This window comes from Epargyreus clarus, unplaced genomic scaffold, assembly GCF_041222505.1.
Source record: "Epargyreus clarus isolate Ecla_fem2 unplaced genomic scaffold, WU_Ecla_fem_2.2 ptg000035l, whole genome shotgun sequence".
NCBI lineage: Eukaryota > Metazoa > Arthropoda > Insecta > Lepidoptera > Hesperiidae > Epargyreus > Epargyreus clarus.
Genome location: NW_027332240.1, coordinates 5,253,589 through 5,274,302, shown reverse-complemented (window position 1 = coordinate 5,274,302; position 20,714 = coordinate 5,253,589). Strand labels below are relative to the sequence as shown.

General features: G+C 36.3%; 1 protein-coding gene across 1 annotated transcript in view; it reads right to left on the bottom strand.

The window, feature by feature from the left end:
- Positions 1–20,714, bottom strand: part of LOC140756374 (uncharacterized) — an 88,786-nt gene that overhangs the window by 46,917 nt on the left and 21,155 nt on the right. The window contains exons 2-5 of the mRNA XM_073091848.1: positions 6,867–6,969; positions 3,227–3,288; positions 1,630–1,734; positions 702–864 (exon numbers count right to left, since the gene is read on the bottom strand). Of these exons, the coding sequence (XP_072947949.1) occupies positions 702–864; positions 1,630–1,734; positions 3,227–3,288; positions 6,867–6,930 (394 nt within the window). The 5' untranslated portion in view covers positions 6,931–6,969. The remainder of the gene's footprint in view (positions 1–701; positions 865–1,629; positions 1,735–3,226; positions 3,289–6,866; positions 6,970–20,714) is intronic.

Genomic DNA, 20,714 nt, shown 5'->3' with positions numbered 1-20,714 from the left:
AATATAAGAGTAGCAGACGAGCATGCAGTCCACCTGATGGTAAGTGGCTACTGCCGCCCATGGACATCTGTAATCAACCCCAGATAGGATTAGATATTCCTACCTGAGGTCGGCTACAGATGCGCCGCTACCCCTGAGGACTAAGCTGGAACGCCTCGGAAAAGTCTGTCTCCCTTACCACACCCTTCAAACCGGAACACAGCAGCGCTTAACACTGCTGTTATTAGGTTGAAATAGGTGTGGCGGTGGTGCCGCCGGAGTCGAACCACAAAGGGTTCTACCACCTTCAAAAGTGGTAGAACCCTTTGTGGTTCTACCACTTTTGAAGTGGGAATGCATTTGTCATTGTCTACAGGAACTTGTTTTTTATATAATATAGATGTAGCAAACGAGCATACTGTCCACCTGATGGTAAATAGGCTTGCCGCTCATGAACAGGACATCTCACCTGAGGTCGGCCACAGATGCGCTGCCGCTTCTAAGAACTCAGCTGGAATGCTTCGGAAGATTATCCCTTACCACACCCTTTAAACCAGAACACAGCAGTACCTAACACTGCTGTTATTAGACAAAAACAGATGTGGCGTTGGTGCAGCGAGTCGAACTACAGAGAGAGGGTTCTACCGACCACTTACCATTGACCACTTGCGGCAGTAAACTTACGTTCAAGTAGACTATACAATGTTACAAAAAAACCTTACCAAAAGCCCGAGGCGTGCTCCCAGCGGAACAGTAGCCGTCGTCCCGCACGCTCCGGCCGCCGGGCGTGCCGCCAGCGTTCCGGCTGAGCAGCGCCGGGCTGGCCCGCTGCTCTTCGTACGACGGCGCCGTGTGGGTCACCACTGCTGCGCCGCTTAATGTAGCCTGTTATAATAATAAAATAGTATAGTTATAATTAAATATGTAGCGCGCCCTTCCCTATTTTTCTTGTATAATCTGTGCTTCCTTCCGTATTTTTAAACTTCGCGCGTAATAACGACCAATGAGAGCGCTCCCTGCCCACGCGCTGGCCTTCCATCCGCGTCTCGCGCCTCACCCCCGCTCTCTCTCGGTGACTAGCAAGTGTGCGGTCACATTTTAATCTCGATTTTCAAATAAAACCATTTTTGTTAAACCGAACCCCTACAAATATCATTAATTTATTTATAGTGTCATACGGGTTTACGCAGACCAAATGTTAGAGAAATTAAGTGTCGCTTGTTTTGACTGAAAACGAAAATATTACATGGATAGTATTTAAGAGCAGTTCATAACATTCTTAAGGCCATGTGAATAATTATTATGATGATAAAAATGCTGCTTAAAATAATTAAATGAAAATAATGACGTTAAATCCAATGACAGCTCATGTTAAATTCCGTTAATATGTTTTGAGCAGCAGGGCGTGGCAAATAATGAGATATAAATGAGAAACATTACCCTCCGCTGACACATCAAAAACAGATTATTTAAAAAATGAAAACGAAACGACTAGGATCTCTTCTTATAAGTGGACGCTACTATTCACAAAAAAATATATAGAATTTCAAATTTGAAAAAATCCGTATATTGAAGTGCGCGTGGTTTCTGGTGGAAACATTATACCTATAAGAGTCGCAATATATAATATTATTTGTTATGTATATTTACCATTGTAGGTACTTTGGTGTCGAAAGTCTCCCGGTCATAACTGGTAGGTCTGGTTCTGGTGGGAAGAGCGCTGGTGAGGTCCGGTCTGACGTCCACCTCATTTTCCTGTCAGAACACCTTCGGAGTTAACTGGATATATGCATAGAAAATATAAACATATTGTCAAGCGTATACACAGCGTGAGGCGCTGAAGGTCCAGGGTTCAAATCTCTGGTCTGATTATAGTCATGTCTGATTTATGGACACACACATAGACAAATACACAAACACCCAGACCCAGAAACAGAAATCTTAATTCATGATTTAGATATCTGTCTGGCCGGGGATCGAACCCGGGACCCTTTGCGCCTCAGACCGGTATGGTGACCGCTCCGCCACGACAGGTCGTCAAAACCTACATTCATGACTGAGGGTTTTAAAAAAGTTCTGAAAATGTCAATGTTTCGAAACTTTCTCCCGGTTAAGTCAGCAATAATTAATCTTATCTTCGACTCAAGCTCATCGACAAACACTCAATCAAATAGGATAATAGATGCTAATGACAATTAACAATTCCTAATGTTTCCGAAAACATTAGGAAAGCCACTTGTAGGAATACCTTCAAGAGAATGGTTCGGGAGCATTACTTACGTATGTCCTCCAATACTTGAGTCTTTCAACTCTCCTTAATTCACTGTGTTGTATATATTTATTTGTATATATTATATTTTTATTATATATTTATATATTATTTATATTTATTTATAATTATTATATGTAGATATTGTATGTTTTTTCCATAGTTGTATTTATTGATATTTTATTACTGCTTATGTTTATGCCTACCACATGCTATCGCCATCACCCAGGGTCGACTGGCAGAGAATGCCATTAGGCATTAAGTTTACCCTTTGTAACCCTTAGTTTAAGGTGTACAAAAATAAATAAATAAATAAATAAACAATAGGTAAGTACTTATTAAATTTTGTTTACATTGTTTTTACATAGACGATACTATTTTATTAACTAGATAAGTAAGTACATTATTCTATACTTTAATTAGTCAAAAACTTTTTATATCTTACTTATAATAATTATGGTATAATGATCATGATCTGTATGATGACTATAAAACTATTTGGAGTAGAAAACAAATAATGAACGCCATAGCGGCAATAAACATTTATGATGATTATGGGGACGATTATGCTGATCAAAACTATGTTGATGATGATGATGATGATAATGATGATGGTACCTGTCACAGACCTATATCTAAAAGGTCTGTGGTACCTGTACTCTGTCAGGTGACGAGCCCCTCCGCGAACCGCTACTAGAGGACATGTAGTTCGCATAAAGTCAATGTTGATGATGATGATGATACCTGTACTCTGTGAGGTGACGAGTCCCTCCGCGAGCCGCTACACGAGGACCGCTACCAGAGGGCCTGTTGCTCGCATCAAGATAATGTTGATGATGATGATGATAATGATGATGATGATACCTGTACTCTGTGAGGTGACGAGCCCCTCCGCGAGCCGCTACACGAGGACCGCTACCAGAGGGCCTGTTGCTCGCATCAAGATAATGTTGTTGATGATAATGATGATGATGATACCTGTACTCTGTGAGGTGACGAGTCCCTCCGCGAGCCGCTACTCGAGGACCTGTTGCTCGCGTCTGAAACAACACAAAGGTTGTAAACGGGTAATCTTTTCAATGGTGATAAAAGCCTTAGGACCATAAAATAAATGACAGCTAAAGTAGGTACGTCTTTCGAACGGTTAGTAAGAGATGTCTAAGTATAGGTAACATTTCATATAAGATTTTAGTAGCAAACTATGGACGCATATAACGATATACAGAAAAGGTGTTAAATGTAAAAACGATTACAAATTAATTCCCACTCTTCTACACTAATATTATAAAGAGGAAAACTTTGTTTGTTTGTTTGATTGTAATGAATAGGCTCAAAAACTACTGGACCGATTTTAAAAAATCTTTCACCATTCGCAAGCTACATTATCCACGAGTAGCATAGGCTATATTTTATATGAAATATATTTGATAAATAGACTTTGAGGCGGTACAAAGTTTGTCGGATCAGCTAGTAACTCATAAAACTATTTTATGTAACTTCATATGTAACTCAGCTAGCATCCACGACCTTCCAACGAAAGGATAGGATTGTTTCATGCTAGAAATAGGTACGTATTATCGCAGTCACACCATATTGGTTCTTTTCCCTTTCAAAAATGTTGTAGAAGTAATAGTAATAAGTAGTAAGTAGGTACATGATAATAAATCCACCAAATTATTAATATTTTAGTCTTATCTGAAGTATTCAAACTTAGTACTTAGGTAAGCTCGAATTTGTTCAACTTCAAGTCCTATCTTATCCTTCAATCTTATCTAAAGTTGATTATAGATCTCGAACGGCAACCATGATCCCTAGATCCCTACCACTAGCTTAACTGCATACTCTTTGCTATTGCAATTTAATTAGAAAAATATTGTCTACAGAATTTTCGTAACCGTCTCAACAGATATCCACGTCATAGTTACTAGAAAACAATTAATTTCCACAAAGGTTCTGCGCTATCCTAAGCTAATAAACAAACTTACTTCACAAAAACATCCCTGGTAAAGTATAAATTCTTTTAAAAGTATATTCTCTTTAAATGAAGGGAAATACCTTTTTGATTAAAGATGTATAAACTGTTAACAATTTACGTAGAAGTCGGTCGAAATGTCGATTGACAAGAGGGAACATATTTTTTTTAATTTACGACTTATTTTTAATGTTATCAATCAAATTAAGCGTATGGTGTGTAAAGTATACTGAAGGTCAGTAGTTAAAGCCTTCTAGATAAGAATTTAAACGATTTCTAATATACACTCAAAGCCCCACACTAGGATTCCCTGTATCGTGGGTGCCATGGACACACACAAAGACAAATACGCAAACATAGACCCAGAAACAGAAATCTAAATTCATCATTTAGATATCTGTCTGGCCGGGGATCGAACCCGGGACCCTTTGCGCGTCAGACCGGTATGGTAACCGTTCCGCCACGCACGTCGATTCGTATATCGTGGATGTTTTAAACACAAACAAACCAATAGGTGCACGTGAGGTCGGACACATACGTTACTATCCCTGAAAATTAAGGTTGAATACCTCAGATAAGTGTTTTCCTCACCACACTCAACAAAGTGGAACACAGCAGCGGTGAAAACTGTTGTTATTAGGCAGAAATAGATGTGGCGGTGCGCGGTAGTCGAACCCTCTGTGGTTCAACTCCACAGCTGCACCTGTTTCTGCCTAATAACAGCAGTGTTAAGTGCTGCTGTATTCTGGTTTGAAACGTGTGGCGGTGCGCGGTGGTTGAACCCTCTTAGGTTCAACTCCACGTCTACACTTATTTCTGCCTAATAACAGCAGTGTTAAGTGCTGCTGTATTCTGGTTTGAAACGTGTGGCGGTGCGCGGTGGTTGAACCCTCTTAGGTTCAACTCCACGTCTACACTTATTTCTGCCTAATAACAGCAGTGTTAAGTGCTGCTGTATTCTGGTTTGAAACGTGTGGCGGTGCGCGGTGGTTGAACCCTCTTAGGTTCAACTCCACGTCTACACTTATTTCTGCCTAATAACAGCAGTGTTAAGTGCTGCTGTATTCTGGTTTGAAACGTGTGGCGGTGCGCGGTGGTTGAACCCTCTTAGGTTCAACTCCACGTCTACACTTATTTCTGCCTAATAACAGCAGTGTTAAGTGCTGCTGTATTCTGGTTTGAAACGTGTGGCGGTGCGCGGTGGTCGAACCCTGTGTGGTTCAACTCCACAGCTACACCTATTTCTGCCTAATAACAGCAATGTTAAGCCATAGACTTCAATTTTTTTCACATCCTATATCTATGTGTTAAGCGCTGCTGAACTGATTTGAAAGGTGTGGTTAGGGAGACAGACTTATCACCGGTAGGGTTACAACGCATATTGCCAACCACAGGTTTTTTTTTATAATTTAAGAGTAGCAGACGAGCATGCAGTCCACCTGAAGGTAAGTGGCTACTGCCGCCCATGGACATCTGTAATCAAACCCAGATAGGATTAGATATATGACCATGATAGATATAGGTTTCCTACCTGAGGTCGGCCACAGATGCGCCGCTACCCCTGAGGACTAAGCTGGAACGCCTCGGAAAAGTCTGTCTCCCTTACCACACCCTTCAAACCGGAACACAGCAGCACCTAACACTGCTGTTATTAGGTAGAAATAGGCGTGGCGGCGGTGCCGCCGGAGTCGAACCACAAAAGGGTTCTACCACCTTCCTTTACCTTATCTGGGGTTGATTACAGATGTCCATGGTCAGTAGCCACTAATCAGGTGGACTGCATGCTCAACCTCAATATTATAAAAAAGTAACAATATTCAATACAGAGTAAAAGTCACGGACAAACCGTAGTAGATCAATACAATCAACAAATATTTTCCGTTGCGAATAAAATTCACAATTTCATTTTGCAAACATTTCAATGCCACCGTACGCTATTTGTTTTATTCGCTGAACATATTAATTTGAGTAATTCGATATCGCACGTATGGTTTATTATGAAGTATACAGCGGGAATCAAATACTAGTAATCAAATTTATGATTTAACTATACGTTGTGTAAAATCAGTTGGTTATTTAATTTGTTTTTAAGTTACGAACACGTGTATTAGAAAATATCACTTGCTTAAACACTGAAGAAAATCATCGTGAGAAAAAGTTCTTAAATGTATGTGAAGTCTACAAATACGCAGGTGCGTATTTGTACACTTAGTGCTGTGTCGTCATTTATAACAGAACTTGTCTGACACGATACCGCGTATGCCTCCCTCCCAAACCTTCTGTAGTTCGATTCCGGCACACGGCACACTGCTTCACTTATTTCTGCCTAATAAATACACTTTTCCGAGGCATTCCATAGTCCTCAGGAGTAGCGGTACATCTGTGGACGACCTCAGGTAGGAATTTAATCTTATCTGGAGTTGATTACAGAATGCCCTCGTAATAAAGAACTCAGTAATCGACAGGCGCGATTCAGTTTTTTGCATAAATGACATCAGAAGACTATGATAGGAAGAAAAAAATGTTTTTGTTAATTGGAAGTCGATCAAATCGTAACCAATGCAGTATTTACGGCACTGAGGTCCATGGACGGTAGTAGCTTACTATCAGGTGGACTGCATGCTCGTCTACTATATTATAAGGTACCTCGGCTCGTATCACGCAGCTCGCCCGCGCCCACGCTGTTGCCCAGAGTGGGCATGCCCGCCATGCCGCCCGCTACACGCGTGTCTCCTTCATTGTGCTACACCTGAAACAAATATTTTTCCTACATTATCTGGTCCGAGGTTCAAAGCCAAGGCACCTCTAATTTCAAAGTTATATAGATATTAAAGATTGATGATCACTTGTTTCAAAAGTGAAGTGAGAAACCATCATGAGGAAACCTGCATAACAGGGATATCTTAAGGATATCAGGGATAAAAAGAGTTTTCAAAGGTATATTAAGTAAAGCAATTCGCATTTAGCCAGCGCGGTGGACTATGGCCTAATCCTTCTCATTATGATAGGAGACCCGTGCCCAGCAGTGGGACTGTAATGGATTGATGACAATACTAAATGCCAGATGAACACTATATTATTTAGGTGCAGAATGTAAATAAATATGCATTGTGTAATAGTTGGATACCCATTACACAATTTATTGAGAAATATTGTTCTTTCAATGTCTGTAAGGGATCTTACACAAGACTTGGCCCTTGACATACGTGCCATCAGATTACAAATGAGCTTTCTGAAAAGAATAAGCGATTGTATTCGCAATATTTTTTATATAATAGAACTTGTTAATGGGCTTACAATCATGGGGTATATAAGGGGGAAAGGGTTTGCGTCTGGTCCCCCACTCTTTTGCATAGGGGAAAAAGAAAATAATTCTAAGAGGAAAACCTTTTTTTGAACAATCTTCATAGACTTTTTGGAGAACCCCTGGATTCAGAGAATAGCTGATCTTTTTTTCGCCGTTCTGTTTACAATACACCTAATTTAAGTGGTCTATTCCACTGTGATATCATCCAGATGATCAAAGTGGAATAAACTGTTATAAATCAAATAAGATTTACCATATCGTGAACTGAATTTTATATGTGGATCCCTGAGAAATAACTTGGCATGCCTCACAACATGGGTCAGTCTACCTTACTTGATCTTTTCAAACAGAAAATGGTGGCATTTCATTCCTACGTTACCTGTTTGATATAGCTGTATGATTTTGAGGGCTGTAAAATGTAATTATTTATGTATACTTAAAATGTATCTTTTGCGTGATGTACCATGGCCTACTCTCGTACTCATTATGAGAGTTACGTGCCCAGCTGTGGGTCCAAAAATAGGTTTATGATGATCTCGTTCTAAGTCCAGTTAGCCCAATTAAACCTACAATAAACCAGACCTCACTTTAACATAACAATTCAGCCTTTAATTGCTTTTGGCTTGAACTCAATAAGGTACTCAATTTAATGATCCCTAGTACGATTCGTGGGCATGTATATTCATTAGAACTTGGTTAATGATTGGTGATTTGAGTTTTGTGAATCCGTATGCAGGGCCCAAGGGTCAAGGATTTGGGGGCCCCTTTACACACAAGACGGGGACCTGCATGAGTAGAAAGTTTAATGAAAAACTAAAGCCCGACCACCGAGAAAGTCATCAAATATCTATTTTGATGAAAGATTAACAATTCTATTAATAAATGTTGAACGGAAATTTTATTCGTAAGTTAATGTATTGGCTTTTTTATATAATATAGGAGTAGCAGACGAGCATGCAGTCCACCTGATGGTAAGTGGCTATTGCCGCCCATGGACATCTGTAATCAACCTCAGATAGGATTAGATATTCCTACTTAAGGTCGGCCACAGATGCTACCCCTGAGGACTAAGCTGGAACGCCTCAGAAAAGTCTGTCTCCCTTACCACACCCTTCAAACCGGAACACAGCAGCGCCTAACACTGCTGTTATTAGGTAGAAATAGGTGTGGCGGTGGTGCCGCCGGAGTCGAACCACAAAGGGTTCTACCTTCATAACTTCAAATAATAAGACACCCTTTTAACAATAATAACATGTTTTTTCTTAAATTATTTACGTAGATCTTACATAGATACATACATCCTACCCTTTACACAGACATACTTTTTATTCAAAAAATGTTATTCCTGATTCAAATACTTCAAAGTAATAACTACCAATTTGTGTTTAATGGAAAAAACAACGAGGACGCCCACATATACGAAAATAAATCAAAAAACAACCAATCTTTTATTATGAATCTATTATAATATTTTGTACGTGGGCCGGTATTCAGAAAAACTCTTTACAATGTTATTTATAACCTGCGATTATTTCTTGACGACAAACAGACATAAAGCCCTTCGTAATTCGACTCTATCGGCATCAGTGCCACACCTGACTCTACCAAATAACAACAGTGTTAAAGACTGCTGTGTTTTGATATAAAGGGTGTCGTCCACACCTGACTCTACCAAATAACAGCAGTGTTAAAGACTGCCGTGTTTTGATATAAAGGGTGTTGTCCACACCTGACTCTACCAAATAACAGCAGTGTTAAAGACTGCCGTGTTTTGATATAAAGGGTGTTGTCCACACCTGACTCTACCAAATAACAGCAGTGTTAAAGACTGCCGTGTTTTGATATAAAGGGTGTTGTCCACACCTGACTCTACCAAATAACAGCAGTGTTAAAGACTGCTGTGTTTTGATATAAAGGGTGTTGTCCACACCTGACTCTACCAAATAACAACAGTGTTAAAGACTGCTGTGTTTTGATATAAAGGATGTTGTCCACACCTGACTCTACCAAATAACAGCAGTGTTAAAGACTGCCGTGTTTTGATATAAAGGGTGTTGTCCACACCTGACTCTACCAAATAACAGCAGTGTTAAAGACGGCTGTGTTTTGATATAAAGGGTGTTGTCCACACCTGACTCTACCAAATAACAGCAGTGTTAAAGACTGCCGTGTTTTGATATAAAGGGTGTTGTCCACACCTGACTCTACCAAATAACAGCAGTGTTAAAGACTGCCGTGTTTTGATATAAAGGGTGTTGTCCACCTGACTCTACCAAATAACAGCAGTGTTAAAGACTGCTGTGTTTTGCTATAAAGGGTGTTGTCCACGCCTGACTCTACCAAATAAAAGCAGTGTTAAAGACTGCTGTGTTTTGCTATAAAGGGTGTTGTCCACACCTGACTCTACCAAATAACAGCAGTGTTAAAGACTGCCGTGTTTTGATATAAAGGGTGTTGTCCACACATGTCTCTGCGAAATAACAGCAGTGTTAAGCGTTGCTATGTTTTAATATAAAGGGTGTAGTATAGGAGAGACACTTTTAATTTAGTTGAGGGGGTAGCAACGTATCTCTTGCTGATCGCAGGTAAAACTGTAATTCTATCTGTTATTGATTACAGAGGTCTATAGGTAATGAATATTTACCAGACGGACTTTAAGTAGACTTAGAGAAGACTCCTATGGACATCTGTTATTAACCCCAAACAAGACCAGATTCTCACCTGAGGTTGGCCATGGATGCGCCTAAGCTGCCCCTGTTTAAGCTGGAATACCTCGGAAAAGTATGTCCCCCTTACCACACCTTTCAAAACAGAACGCAGCAGCGCTTAACACTGCTGTTATTGGACAGAAATAGGCGCTGTGGTGCCGCCGGAATCGAACCACAATGGATACTACCACCTTCAAACAAATTGGTACGCTCGAAGAACATTACTCTCCACATTCAGGCAAAATAGTATGATGTATTAAAATCACAGAGAGACCCAATTACAGGAAATTAGGAGTCAATGTCACACTAAAGTTCCCAAGGGACATCAAACACAATTATAATTTCCATTTACATATTACTTCCAGCTATGCTATTAAAATTATCACCTGACCTTACATGTTACTTACAAAATTAGATTAAGTAAGGTCGCTTTATCAATTTCACTTAATACAGGTGTCAGTTATATCAGTCTTTATATACCTATATAGGTATAGGCCAGAGTATCTATTGGCGTATGTAGCCAAATCAAGCCACTAGCCGTCACCCATCCACGACCGTGCCTATGTTGTGTTTCTTTTTTTATTATTAGCACGTTTTTATTAGCTTGGGTTGTATCTATGTATGTATTTATGTATGTAACTGAATCTTTGAACTCTATTTTACCCACTTTGAACGGTCCGATTAATTTAAAATTTTGAACAATTATCAAGAACCGATGACAATACACGATTTTTGTATTTATCTTATCCCTTTATTTTTATCCCTTTCGCCTCATCAGGATTGTCAGGAATCAAGATTAACGATTTTCCTTGTGGGATTTTACCTTGGTTTTTAGTTTTTAAACTATGTATAATTATTTTATTACTTTTAAATTTTGTTTACTTTTTTTGCTTTATTCCTTTTTTTATAACGTTTTTATTAACTGGACCTGTATGTATGTAACGGAATCTTTAAACTCGATTTTTATCCTTGAGCGGGCAGATTAATTAAAGATTTTGAATCAGAAACGATGATATTACACGATTTTAATAATTTTGTCCCATTTTCCTCATCAGGCTCGTCAAGATACTCAAGATTAACGATTTTCCTTGTGAAATTCTAACATGTTTTTTTTTTCATTTTTTTGTAAATTGAATGTTATTATTACCTTTTAAAAGCTTTTATATTATTTATATATATTTAGCGGTATCCATTTGAACTAAAATTATGCATGCACGTAAACCGAATGCTAATACATTATTTATTATTTTGCATTATTTTTATATATCTTTATATTTAAAATTACTTTTATTTCGGTAAGTATTTACTTCTGTAAAAGTGGGTATGATAAGAGAGACATACTTTTCCGAGGTATTCCAGCTTAGTTCTCCTCCTCAGGTCCTCCCTCTAGTCCTCAGGAAGGAATCTAAAATTTTTCTGGGGTTAATTGTAGTTGTCCATAAAAGGCAGTAGCCACTTATCATTAGGTGGACTGCATGCTTGTCTGCTTCTCTTATGTTACACAAAACCTTCGAACCCGGACACAAGTAGGTACTCTGATCAAAATGAAGACAAAAATTGGGTACTGAACTATCCCTTCATTTCTATCTTATTCAAGTATATTTTAATGTCAGAAATCATAAAGGATTCATTTATGATAGGCAATTTTATTGGTCATCTCACGACAGATGGAGTTCGCATAAAATGTAAGATTGATTCTGAATCGTAAACTAACTGTCATTGGAGATACGATCTCTACTGAGATGACCGATCGATTTCAAATAATACTTATTACTGATCTTTGGGACAAGATTGAACATAGTATTGATCGTGGTTAAAACACTTTATATATTTTTTTGTTTTTTCTGCCCTAATTAAAGTTGAGAATATTAATTTTATTATTTTAATTTAATTTCAAAGGAAAACATGTTCCTATGTGTACGAGTATGTTATGGCGATCGCTGAGCTGATTCTTTTTCATAAAATAGACAACTTATAAAATATAAAAAATGTAATGACTTCATGTTTTGAAATTTTTGGTTAAGTGTTTATTACTATATTTGTATTAAAATGGAGCTGTTAATTTCCACAAATGATTTTTAAACCAGTGATACAGCTTATATAGTTTAAGTTTTAACAAATTAACATGAGTTTAATTTCTTTTACCGGCATCAAAAAAAAACATCATGAACCTACAACCCCGGAATTTTTACCTAGTATCAAAGGTATGTGTAGTCTACTTATCCATATTTGGTAATGACATAGAATCATGCTATGCTTATAACCAGCAGTAAATGCCAATAGCAAAATTATTTCAAAACTGTGTTAAGAATTTCATTTAAGATAAAATAATATCTAAATATGACCTCAACGATTCTGGATCTCATCATTAAACACCGTTAGGTTTCTAACATTCTGGAAATTGTGTAGAAACTTTTGCAACAAACAACGAAATGCGAATATAATCTAAGTTAGCAAATCGTGTTCATTCGTTTGAAGCGAAGTAGCGAAGTTTATGATGAAAATTGTGAAACAAATAACACTCCTTTGGCATAAGGAACGATTCAAGACTGTCATGTAGTCTTGGATTGGATTCTATCTCATATCTTTTTTGATACTCGTACATTGTATTTGTATTTTAGCAACAGTTCGAGGGTAACCCAGTATCCAAGACAAACCTACATAGGGTTTTTTATAATATAGGAGTAGCAGACGAGCATGCAGTCCACCTGATGGTAAGTGGCTCCTGCCGCCCATGGACATCTGTAATAAACACCAGATAGGATTAGATATTCCTACCTGAAGTCGGCCACAGATGCGCCCCTACCCCTGAGGACTAAGCTGGAACGCCTCGGAAAAGTCTGTCTCTCTTACCACACTAAATGGTATTAAATAAATAAAAAAAAAATGTCACAAATACACACTGTAAATTCAACTTCGGCAGCACCACCGTCACACCTATCTGCTTAATAACAGCAGTGTTAAGCAGCGCCGCTGTTCCGATTTGTTGGATGTGGTATGGTAGGCATACTTTTCCGAGGCGTATCAGTTTAGTCCTCAGGGGTAGCAGCAATCTGGTTTTGTCCGGGGTTGATTACAAATGTTCGTGGGCGGCAGAAGCTATTTAACCGGTGGACAAACTTGGATGCTACTTCTATATTGTATACAAAAATACACACACACACACAAGCACCCGCGCTCGCACGTACGCACACCTACGCGCATATACGCACACAATCATAGAGCCAATACAATATGCACATGCATATACGCACACACAAACATAATAACGCGTTCATCCATTCTTCTAATTCTTTCATTAGAATTACTAATAAATACTACGAATACAATACGGTAATTACAATACGTATGTTCGACATTCAATGTATGTGAATAACTTTAATAGACATTGAACTTATTCCGGTAATATCCGGAATGTAACGAGTCTGACGAATGTGCTGACGTCAGATAACTGACCACCCACGCTGTGACGTCATATTTCAGTTTCTCGATTTATTAATAGACAAGTAGGGTAAGACTAAAAGCCCAATAAACTATCTACTAAGACACTTGTTAGTGTTATTTTAGGTATTAGGAAAAGTAATGCTATCGAAAACATTGGCTTAAAAATTACGCCTGTATCGAAGACATTTAATATCAGTTTTGAGAATATTTATTACTTTTAATAATAAAGTTATCAAATCACTCCATTTTATTTAAGAAATCTAAATGTGCGTTACGTGCTTACCGTCACACAAAATCGTCACTTTCAATGACCAGTGAAACAAGTTTTAATTTACCAAACAGTACATTTTCAAGCAACACAATGTATCCATGATGTCCATGGTAAGAAAAATTCTTGTTAAATAGTCCGTTATGATTAAAGGTGAATTTCTTGCTGTTTGTTTATCTCAGATATTAATCATTCAGATATATCTGAATGATGAATATCTTTTTTTTTATAATATAAGAGTAGCAGACGAGCATGCAGTCCACCTGATGGTAAGTGGCTACTGCCGTACATGGGCAACTGTAATCAACCCCAGATAGGATTAGATATTCCTACCTGAGGTCGGCCACAAATGCGCCGCTACCCCTGAGGACTAAGATAGAACGCCTCGTAAAAGTCTGTCTCCCGTACCACACCCTTCAAATCGGAACACAGCAGCGCCTAACACTTCCGTTATTAGGTAGAAATAGGTGTGGCGGTGGTGCCGCCGGAGTCGAACTTCTTAGTCCGCGTAAAACTGCTAGTCCGCTAAATTTAGAAATGAATCGCGTCGCCATAATAATTTGTATGACTACTCCCGCTCGCAACAACTTCAGTACGGACTAGCAGTTTGGCGAAAACTATATAGAAGACCAAAAATTATTTTTAAAAGAAGAATAGTTCTTTATTTGTAGTATGTAGGTAAAAGGTAAAGATATATATTGTAATTATTTATAAATATAAGAACTCGAAGGGTTAAATTTAAAATGAATAAATTGGTCAAGGTTGGTCACAAAGGCACCGGGTTGAAACGGGATAATTTGACGGCTGCCCATTGACCGCGTCGTGTACAGAAACCCTCGAGTTTAACACGTATCTTAAAATTTCTGGACATATTTTCAGTGGAGTATATCAATCCACTGAAAACGATTGGCCAAGTGCAAGTCAAACTCGCACCCATAGAGTTCCGTACCACCAAATTTACATTGTTTATTTTTAGTATTTATAATCATAACAGCCATAGAAATAAATAAATTTGAATATACATACATACATACATACATTTATACATAGGTACTCTGTAAAAAGTTTGTATCTATTATATTGATCAAAAGATAGAGCCATTCTTTCTTTCTTGGTCTAAACTTCAGTAACATATACGAGTACCTATATAGATAAAGAAAGATAACACATATCTTATGTTCATTATAAATTTCCATTATTATTAATGATAAACTTAAAAGGTCATTAAATGGGTTAAATTTAATATTTATTGTAGTAATATTATAATTGTAATTTAGACGCCACTTCAAAGTTACTTACGACTTATCAGGAATGCATTCTCTGAGCGGCAAATAATAGTAAGTAGTAAGTTACATGAATTTAAGTATATTGCCGTGTCGGCACGTTTTCCAAACCGTAATAAATTTAAATGTGTGGATAGAGCATTTGACTTGGTTTGTATTATAGTTTAGCTTTTTATAAAACCAAAATTTTGTATTTGTAAGTTAAAGAATCTGTGCAGTTTGCGGCAAGGGCTATATGAAAAAATAATCGATTTTTATGGTAATCGATTATTTTTGTAAAAGTCGATTTTAACAATACTTATAACTATTTTTTGAGTAGATCAATTATTTTTAACAATTCGATTGTTTTAATTATTATTTTAATAATGAGTTTATGGCAAAGCCCTATTGTAATTTAAAAGCAAATTTCATGACGAAGTTATTTTTGACGTCATATTTCGGAGTTCATTGATAACTTTTTTTCACCAACTTATATTAAATTCAGTTTTAATCTATTTTCAATCAATAATTGTTCGGATTTTTACCTAATCGATTTATTTGATGAAAATACGTTTTTTAAGTAATGATCAATTTAGTGAATTTCATCCTAGAAAATCGATTTTTACGAATTTGAAATAAATCGATTCAAAATATTCGAATTTCGAATCGACTTAAGAATATTTTCGGAAAGAATTGCCAAGCAGTGCCAAGCACCTTCCTATTCCCTACGTCAAATTCATTTCAAACGGCTTAGACCACGCTAGAGGCACGGCTAAACCCGTTTCTAAAAAATAATGTATGTATGTATGTTTGTCCTACAAGTAAATAACCACGCTCTTATAGTTTTTATAACAACATATCGTTAGCGTGATTCCGCTTTCCATACAGCGCCATCTAGTTACGGAAGTTATAAACTTCTTTACATAACGCCCGTAACATTCTCTCTATAAGTAGTATGTCCTGTGTTACAAAATTTGTGTTAAAAATATGTATTTGTAATCATAATAAAGAATTAGTAATTCAAGAGTGCAATGACCTTTAATTGGTTATCTAATATTTTTAAATGGTGTATTGAAGATTCGAAATTTGAATTCGAATTTGAAAGCCTAAGCAATTTTAGTACTATATTTTAATCTGTCTGAATTGACACTTGTGTGTATAACCGATAAGTATTAATATATTATTATTAATTAGTAGAGTTTGACATAGAGTTACTAAAAATTATTTATCATGTCACTTATCTGTTGCCCTAATTTATAATCGACTTTAAAAATATATTCCGCTGCTCTTAATGCGTATTATGTACATGTTTGAATAACTTCGTTATATATTGTCAATTCATTATGTTCCATAGAGTTATCCGCTCTATAATAACATAATTATCAAGGTATAATTTACACGACTATACATAATAAAGAAAAATAATTTGGTATGCACATAGATTAGTAAAGTTTACTCACTCCTAACAAGAAAATGTACTCAGTTTTGAGAATTGAAATAGTTGCGTAAAAAAGTTTTGCCACGTCTCCGTGTTAAAATGTCCCTTAAATATTTGAAATAATTATTTATTTATTATGTAAATTGTACATTGTAATTGTAAATTACGCAGTATTAGTTATTTATTCGTAAATTTTCTCTAAAAATGTTTTTATTTGTTAAGAATTAAAAAAAAACTATTTTGTACTTTACTACTATTTTGTTTAATAATACGTCGGCGAATAAAATATAAAAGAAAAATAAGTTTTGGATCATATTATATAGAGTCGTTGACAATAAATAAATATTATGTGTGTGCTACTTTTTCATCATTTTCCAGTTCTTTTGTAATAGTTTAAAAATACTATTTTTCTTTTAAAAAGTAGCAAACACTTATTTAAAACAGACAAATTTTCGCAATCGGACATTTTTTATACGAAGTATTTTTTAAATGTGTAATTAGAAATTACAAATGGTTAATATGAATTAAATAATCATTATATATCCACATATGAACAACCAATTCAATATTAAATGGGATATAAGGACTCTTGGCGATTTAGAACTCTACATGTGTACTTAGTAGCGTCGTTTATGGGCATACATTAGTAAAGATACTTCGCCGCCTTGTAATTGAATGAAGCCACAAACGGCTTATTAGTAAGTTCTTTATTTGAAATCTTGACAAATAAAAACATTTTTAAAGAAAATTTACGAATAAATAAGTAATACTGCGTAATTTACATGATAAATTAATTATTATTTCGAATATTTTAGGGACTTTTTAGCGCGGAGACGTGGACAAAACTTTTTTACGCAACTATTTCAATTCTCAAAACTGGGTACATTTTTGTCCCGACCAGCGGCTAAGGGTACAACCACAGGGGGACCATTGTGCTAACCGACATAAAAACTAAGTTTTTTTTTACAATGTTCGACGAAAACGAAGAATAGATAACCTCTAACCCTTGTGAAGTCCGTAAAAAGGCCGTCATACAAAATACGAAAAGACCACATATATTCTAGTATTTGAAATAGGTTATCGAGAAAAATAGTCAATATTTTTAAACGTGATTAATTGGGATAATTCTCTTCAATAGATCTTATATATAAATTCTCGAGTCACAATGTTAGTTACCGTACTCCTACGAAATGGCTTTACCGATTTTCACCAAATTTTATTTGTACATTCAGTAGGTCTGAGAATCACTATTTTTCATACCCCTAAGTGATAAGGGTTGTTCACCCTTAACATTTTTTTATTTATATGGGAACACAACGTTTGCCAAGTCAGCTAGTTGCCGATAAAATATTTCGCTTTAATTATTAATTATTATTAAATCTAAAAAGTAACAATGCTATTATTGCACGACAGGCGCTTACTTTTCTTAGCAATTTTCAAAGCATTATTAGCAAATCAAAGCTTTTGGCTGAATTGACGGAGTTATTGACAGTTTAATTTCTCGAGTCACATATTATTAAGTTGCATATAAAGATTTTTGAACAATACATAATTTCGAAATATTTGCGTCTTAATCAAACATTGTAAATAGGGCTTATTATTACAAATATTTAATAAACTATATAATAAACGTAATATTCCAATACTTATTGTAATGCTCAGTATTTATTATTATGATTTTTATAATATATAGACACTTAAGTATATATTTTAAAATTTGTTTCATTTATTTTGTACTAAATATGCAATTATGTGTTTATTTTGTTACCGTTTATATATACATATATACGTACAATATACATTATTATTATTATGTTGAATATATTATTTAGTTTACATATTTGGTTTGGTTGATCAATGGTTTTGGTCAACAAAGGTTGACTGGTAGCTCATAGCATTAAGTCTGCCTTTGTACCATATTCTAGGTATAAGAAGAATAAATAAATAAATAAATAAGTATAGTTATAATATACCTATGTACTGTAAACAAATTTTGTATGATTAATACAACAAATGTTACATATAAATAAATAAATGCCACTAAAAACTACTCAAGTTTGAAAGCACATATATAGGGACCGTCGAAATGTACTCTAAACCACAAAATAGCACTAACGGAACATCCCTAAGCTACGATAGGGATGTCCCGTGCTTAATGTACTGTGGTGCTAATTTACTCACGCGTCTCCCACCGATAACTTCGTAGCCAACCGCATGGTATGTAGGGTTGTATGAAGAACGAATTTAAATGAACATATCAATAAATGTTACTTCAAGTGTATTTTTCTGTTGCTTTTTCTCAAATTGAGTGTACGAGCGTACTGTGTTGAATTAAAAATTTAAATTGGTTTAGAAATCGGAGAATAAGACAGGAGTCGCACCTAAGATCGCGCACAGGTGCGTTGCCACCTGTACCCTTACCATGAGTTTTCAATACATCCCACAATTTTACGTTACGTTTACTCAATCCAATATTCTGTTACGTTTGCTTCAGTAGACTGAGTAAACGTAACAATAAGTAGCTGCTCAAGCCTTTTTATCTGCCTCACATGTTCGCAAAAAAGAGAGACCATACATAAGCGCTATTTTGTCAATATAGATATTTAATGTTACATTACTGACACTATAGTTCTGATACAATCCGCTAGATGCGCTGATTGGAATTTGTATGGGCAAATACGTAAACAATACCAAAACAGTCATATTTGTCAAAACGTAAAAACTTATGGTAAGGGTGCTGACCCAACACTGTTGTTATTAGGCAGAAATGTGTGTAGCCGTGGACACAAAGATGGACGAACCACAAAGGTTTTTTATAACATCAATAGCAGACGAGCAATTAGTCCACCTGATGGTAACCGGCTACTGCCGCCTAATCAACCGCAGATAAAATTAAACTCCTACTTGAGCTTAGCCACAGCTGCGCCACTACTTCTGAGGACTAAGCTGGAATGTTTCGGAAAAGTATGTCTCCCTTACACCCTTCAAACCAGAACGCAGCAGCGCTTAACACTGCTGTTATTACGCAGAAAGTGTGCCGTGCCATGTCGAACCACAAAGAATCCGACTACCTATTTTATCACATGAACATCCTTACTAATATTATAAATCCGAAAGTAACTCTGTCTGTCTGTCTGTCTTTTCTTCGCGCCTAAAGCACTGAACCGATTTTAATGAAATTTTGTACAAAGATAGTCTGAGACCCGAGAAAGGACATAGGATAGTTTTTATCCCGGTAGTCCCACGGCAACTAAGGATGGCGATCTAAGATCGATTAATCGGAAAATCGATCTTTTGGACCAAAAAAATCGATTATTTTAATCGATATTAGTAAGGATTGAATCGTAAACTTTACATTTGATCAAGTGATGATCTTTAGCAAAGTTGTTGTACAAGAGCCCACGAGGGTTTGGGAGTTGGTAAGACCAATTTTCGACAGATGGCACCACTGTCATTCCAATGCAGGAACAAATTTTCCGTTTTATGTATGTCATATTATTTCTTTAAAACGCGGGCGAAGCCGCGGGCAAAAACTAGTAAAATATAATTTCCAACTTTACTCAAAAGAAAAGTGACAACCTTACATTATCAGGGAAGCTAAATTCACCCGCTCTTGGTGTGAAGTCGATAAGGCACTACGATGTGCCAAATGTTGCTAATTGCTGTGATAAGCACGCTCTCCTACACTTGATTATGTGATAAACTTTTCTAATGTTCATTTAATAGCTGAGGAAAGAGTTTAGAGTAATGAATTCTAAAGATTACCTGAATGATCTTAAATCTTAAGCCTTTAACGCATACCTTAACTTTTTTTGGAAATCATAATAATCTATGATAGTACTATGTTCTATGCTATAAAATTAAATATTGTATTTTCTTAACACCTAAGTACTTAAAAAGCCCCTCAGAATTACCTAACATTGTTGCCCTACATTTCTGCCATATTAGAACCCAGAAGAAATCCACTTTTAAGTAATACATATTGTCTTGTGGTAATCTAGGCTTTGTATGTACATTTTATTGATTTATGACAAGTTATCCCGAAAATATCTATCTAGACGAATCTC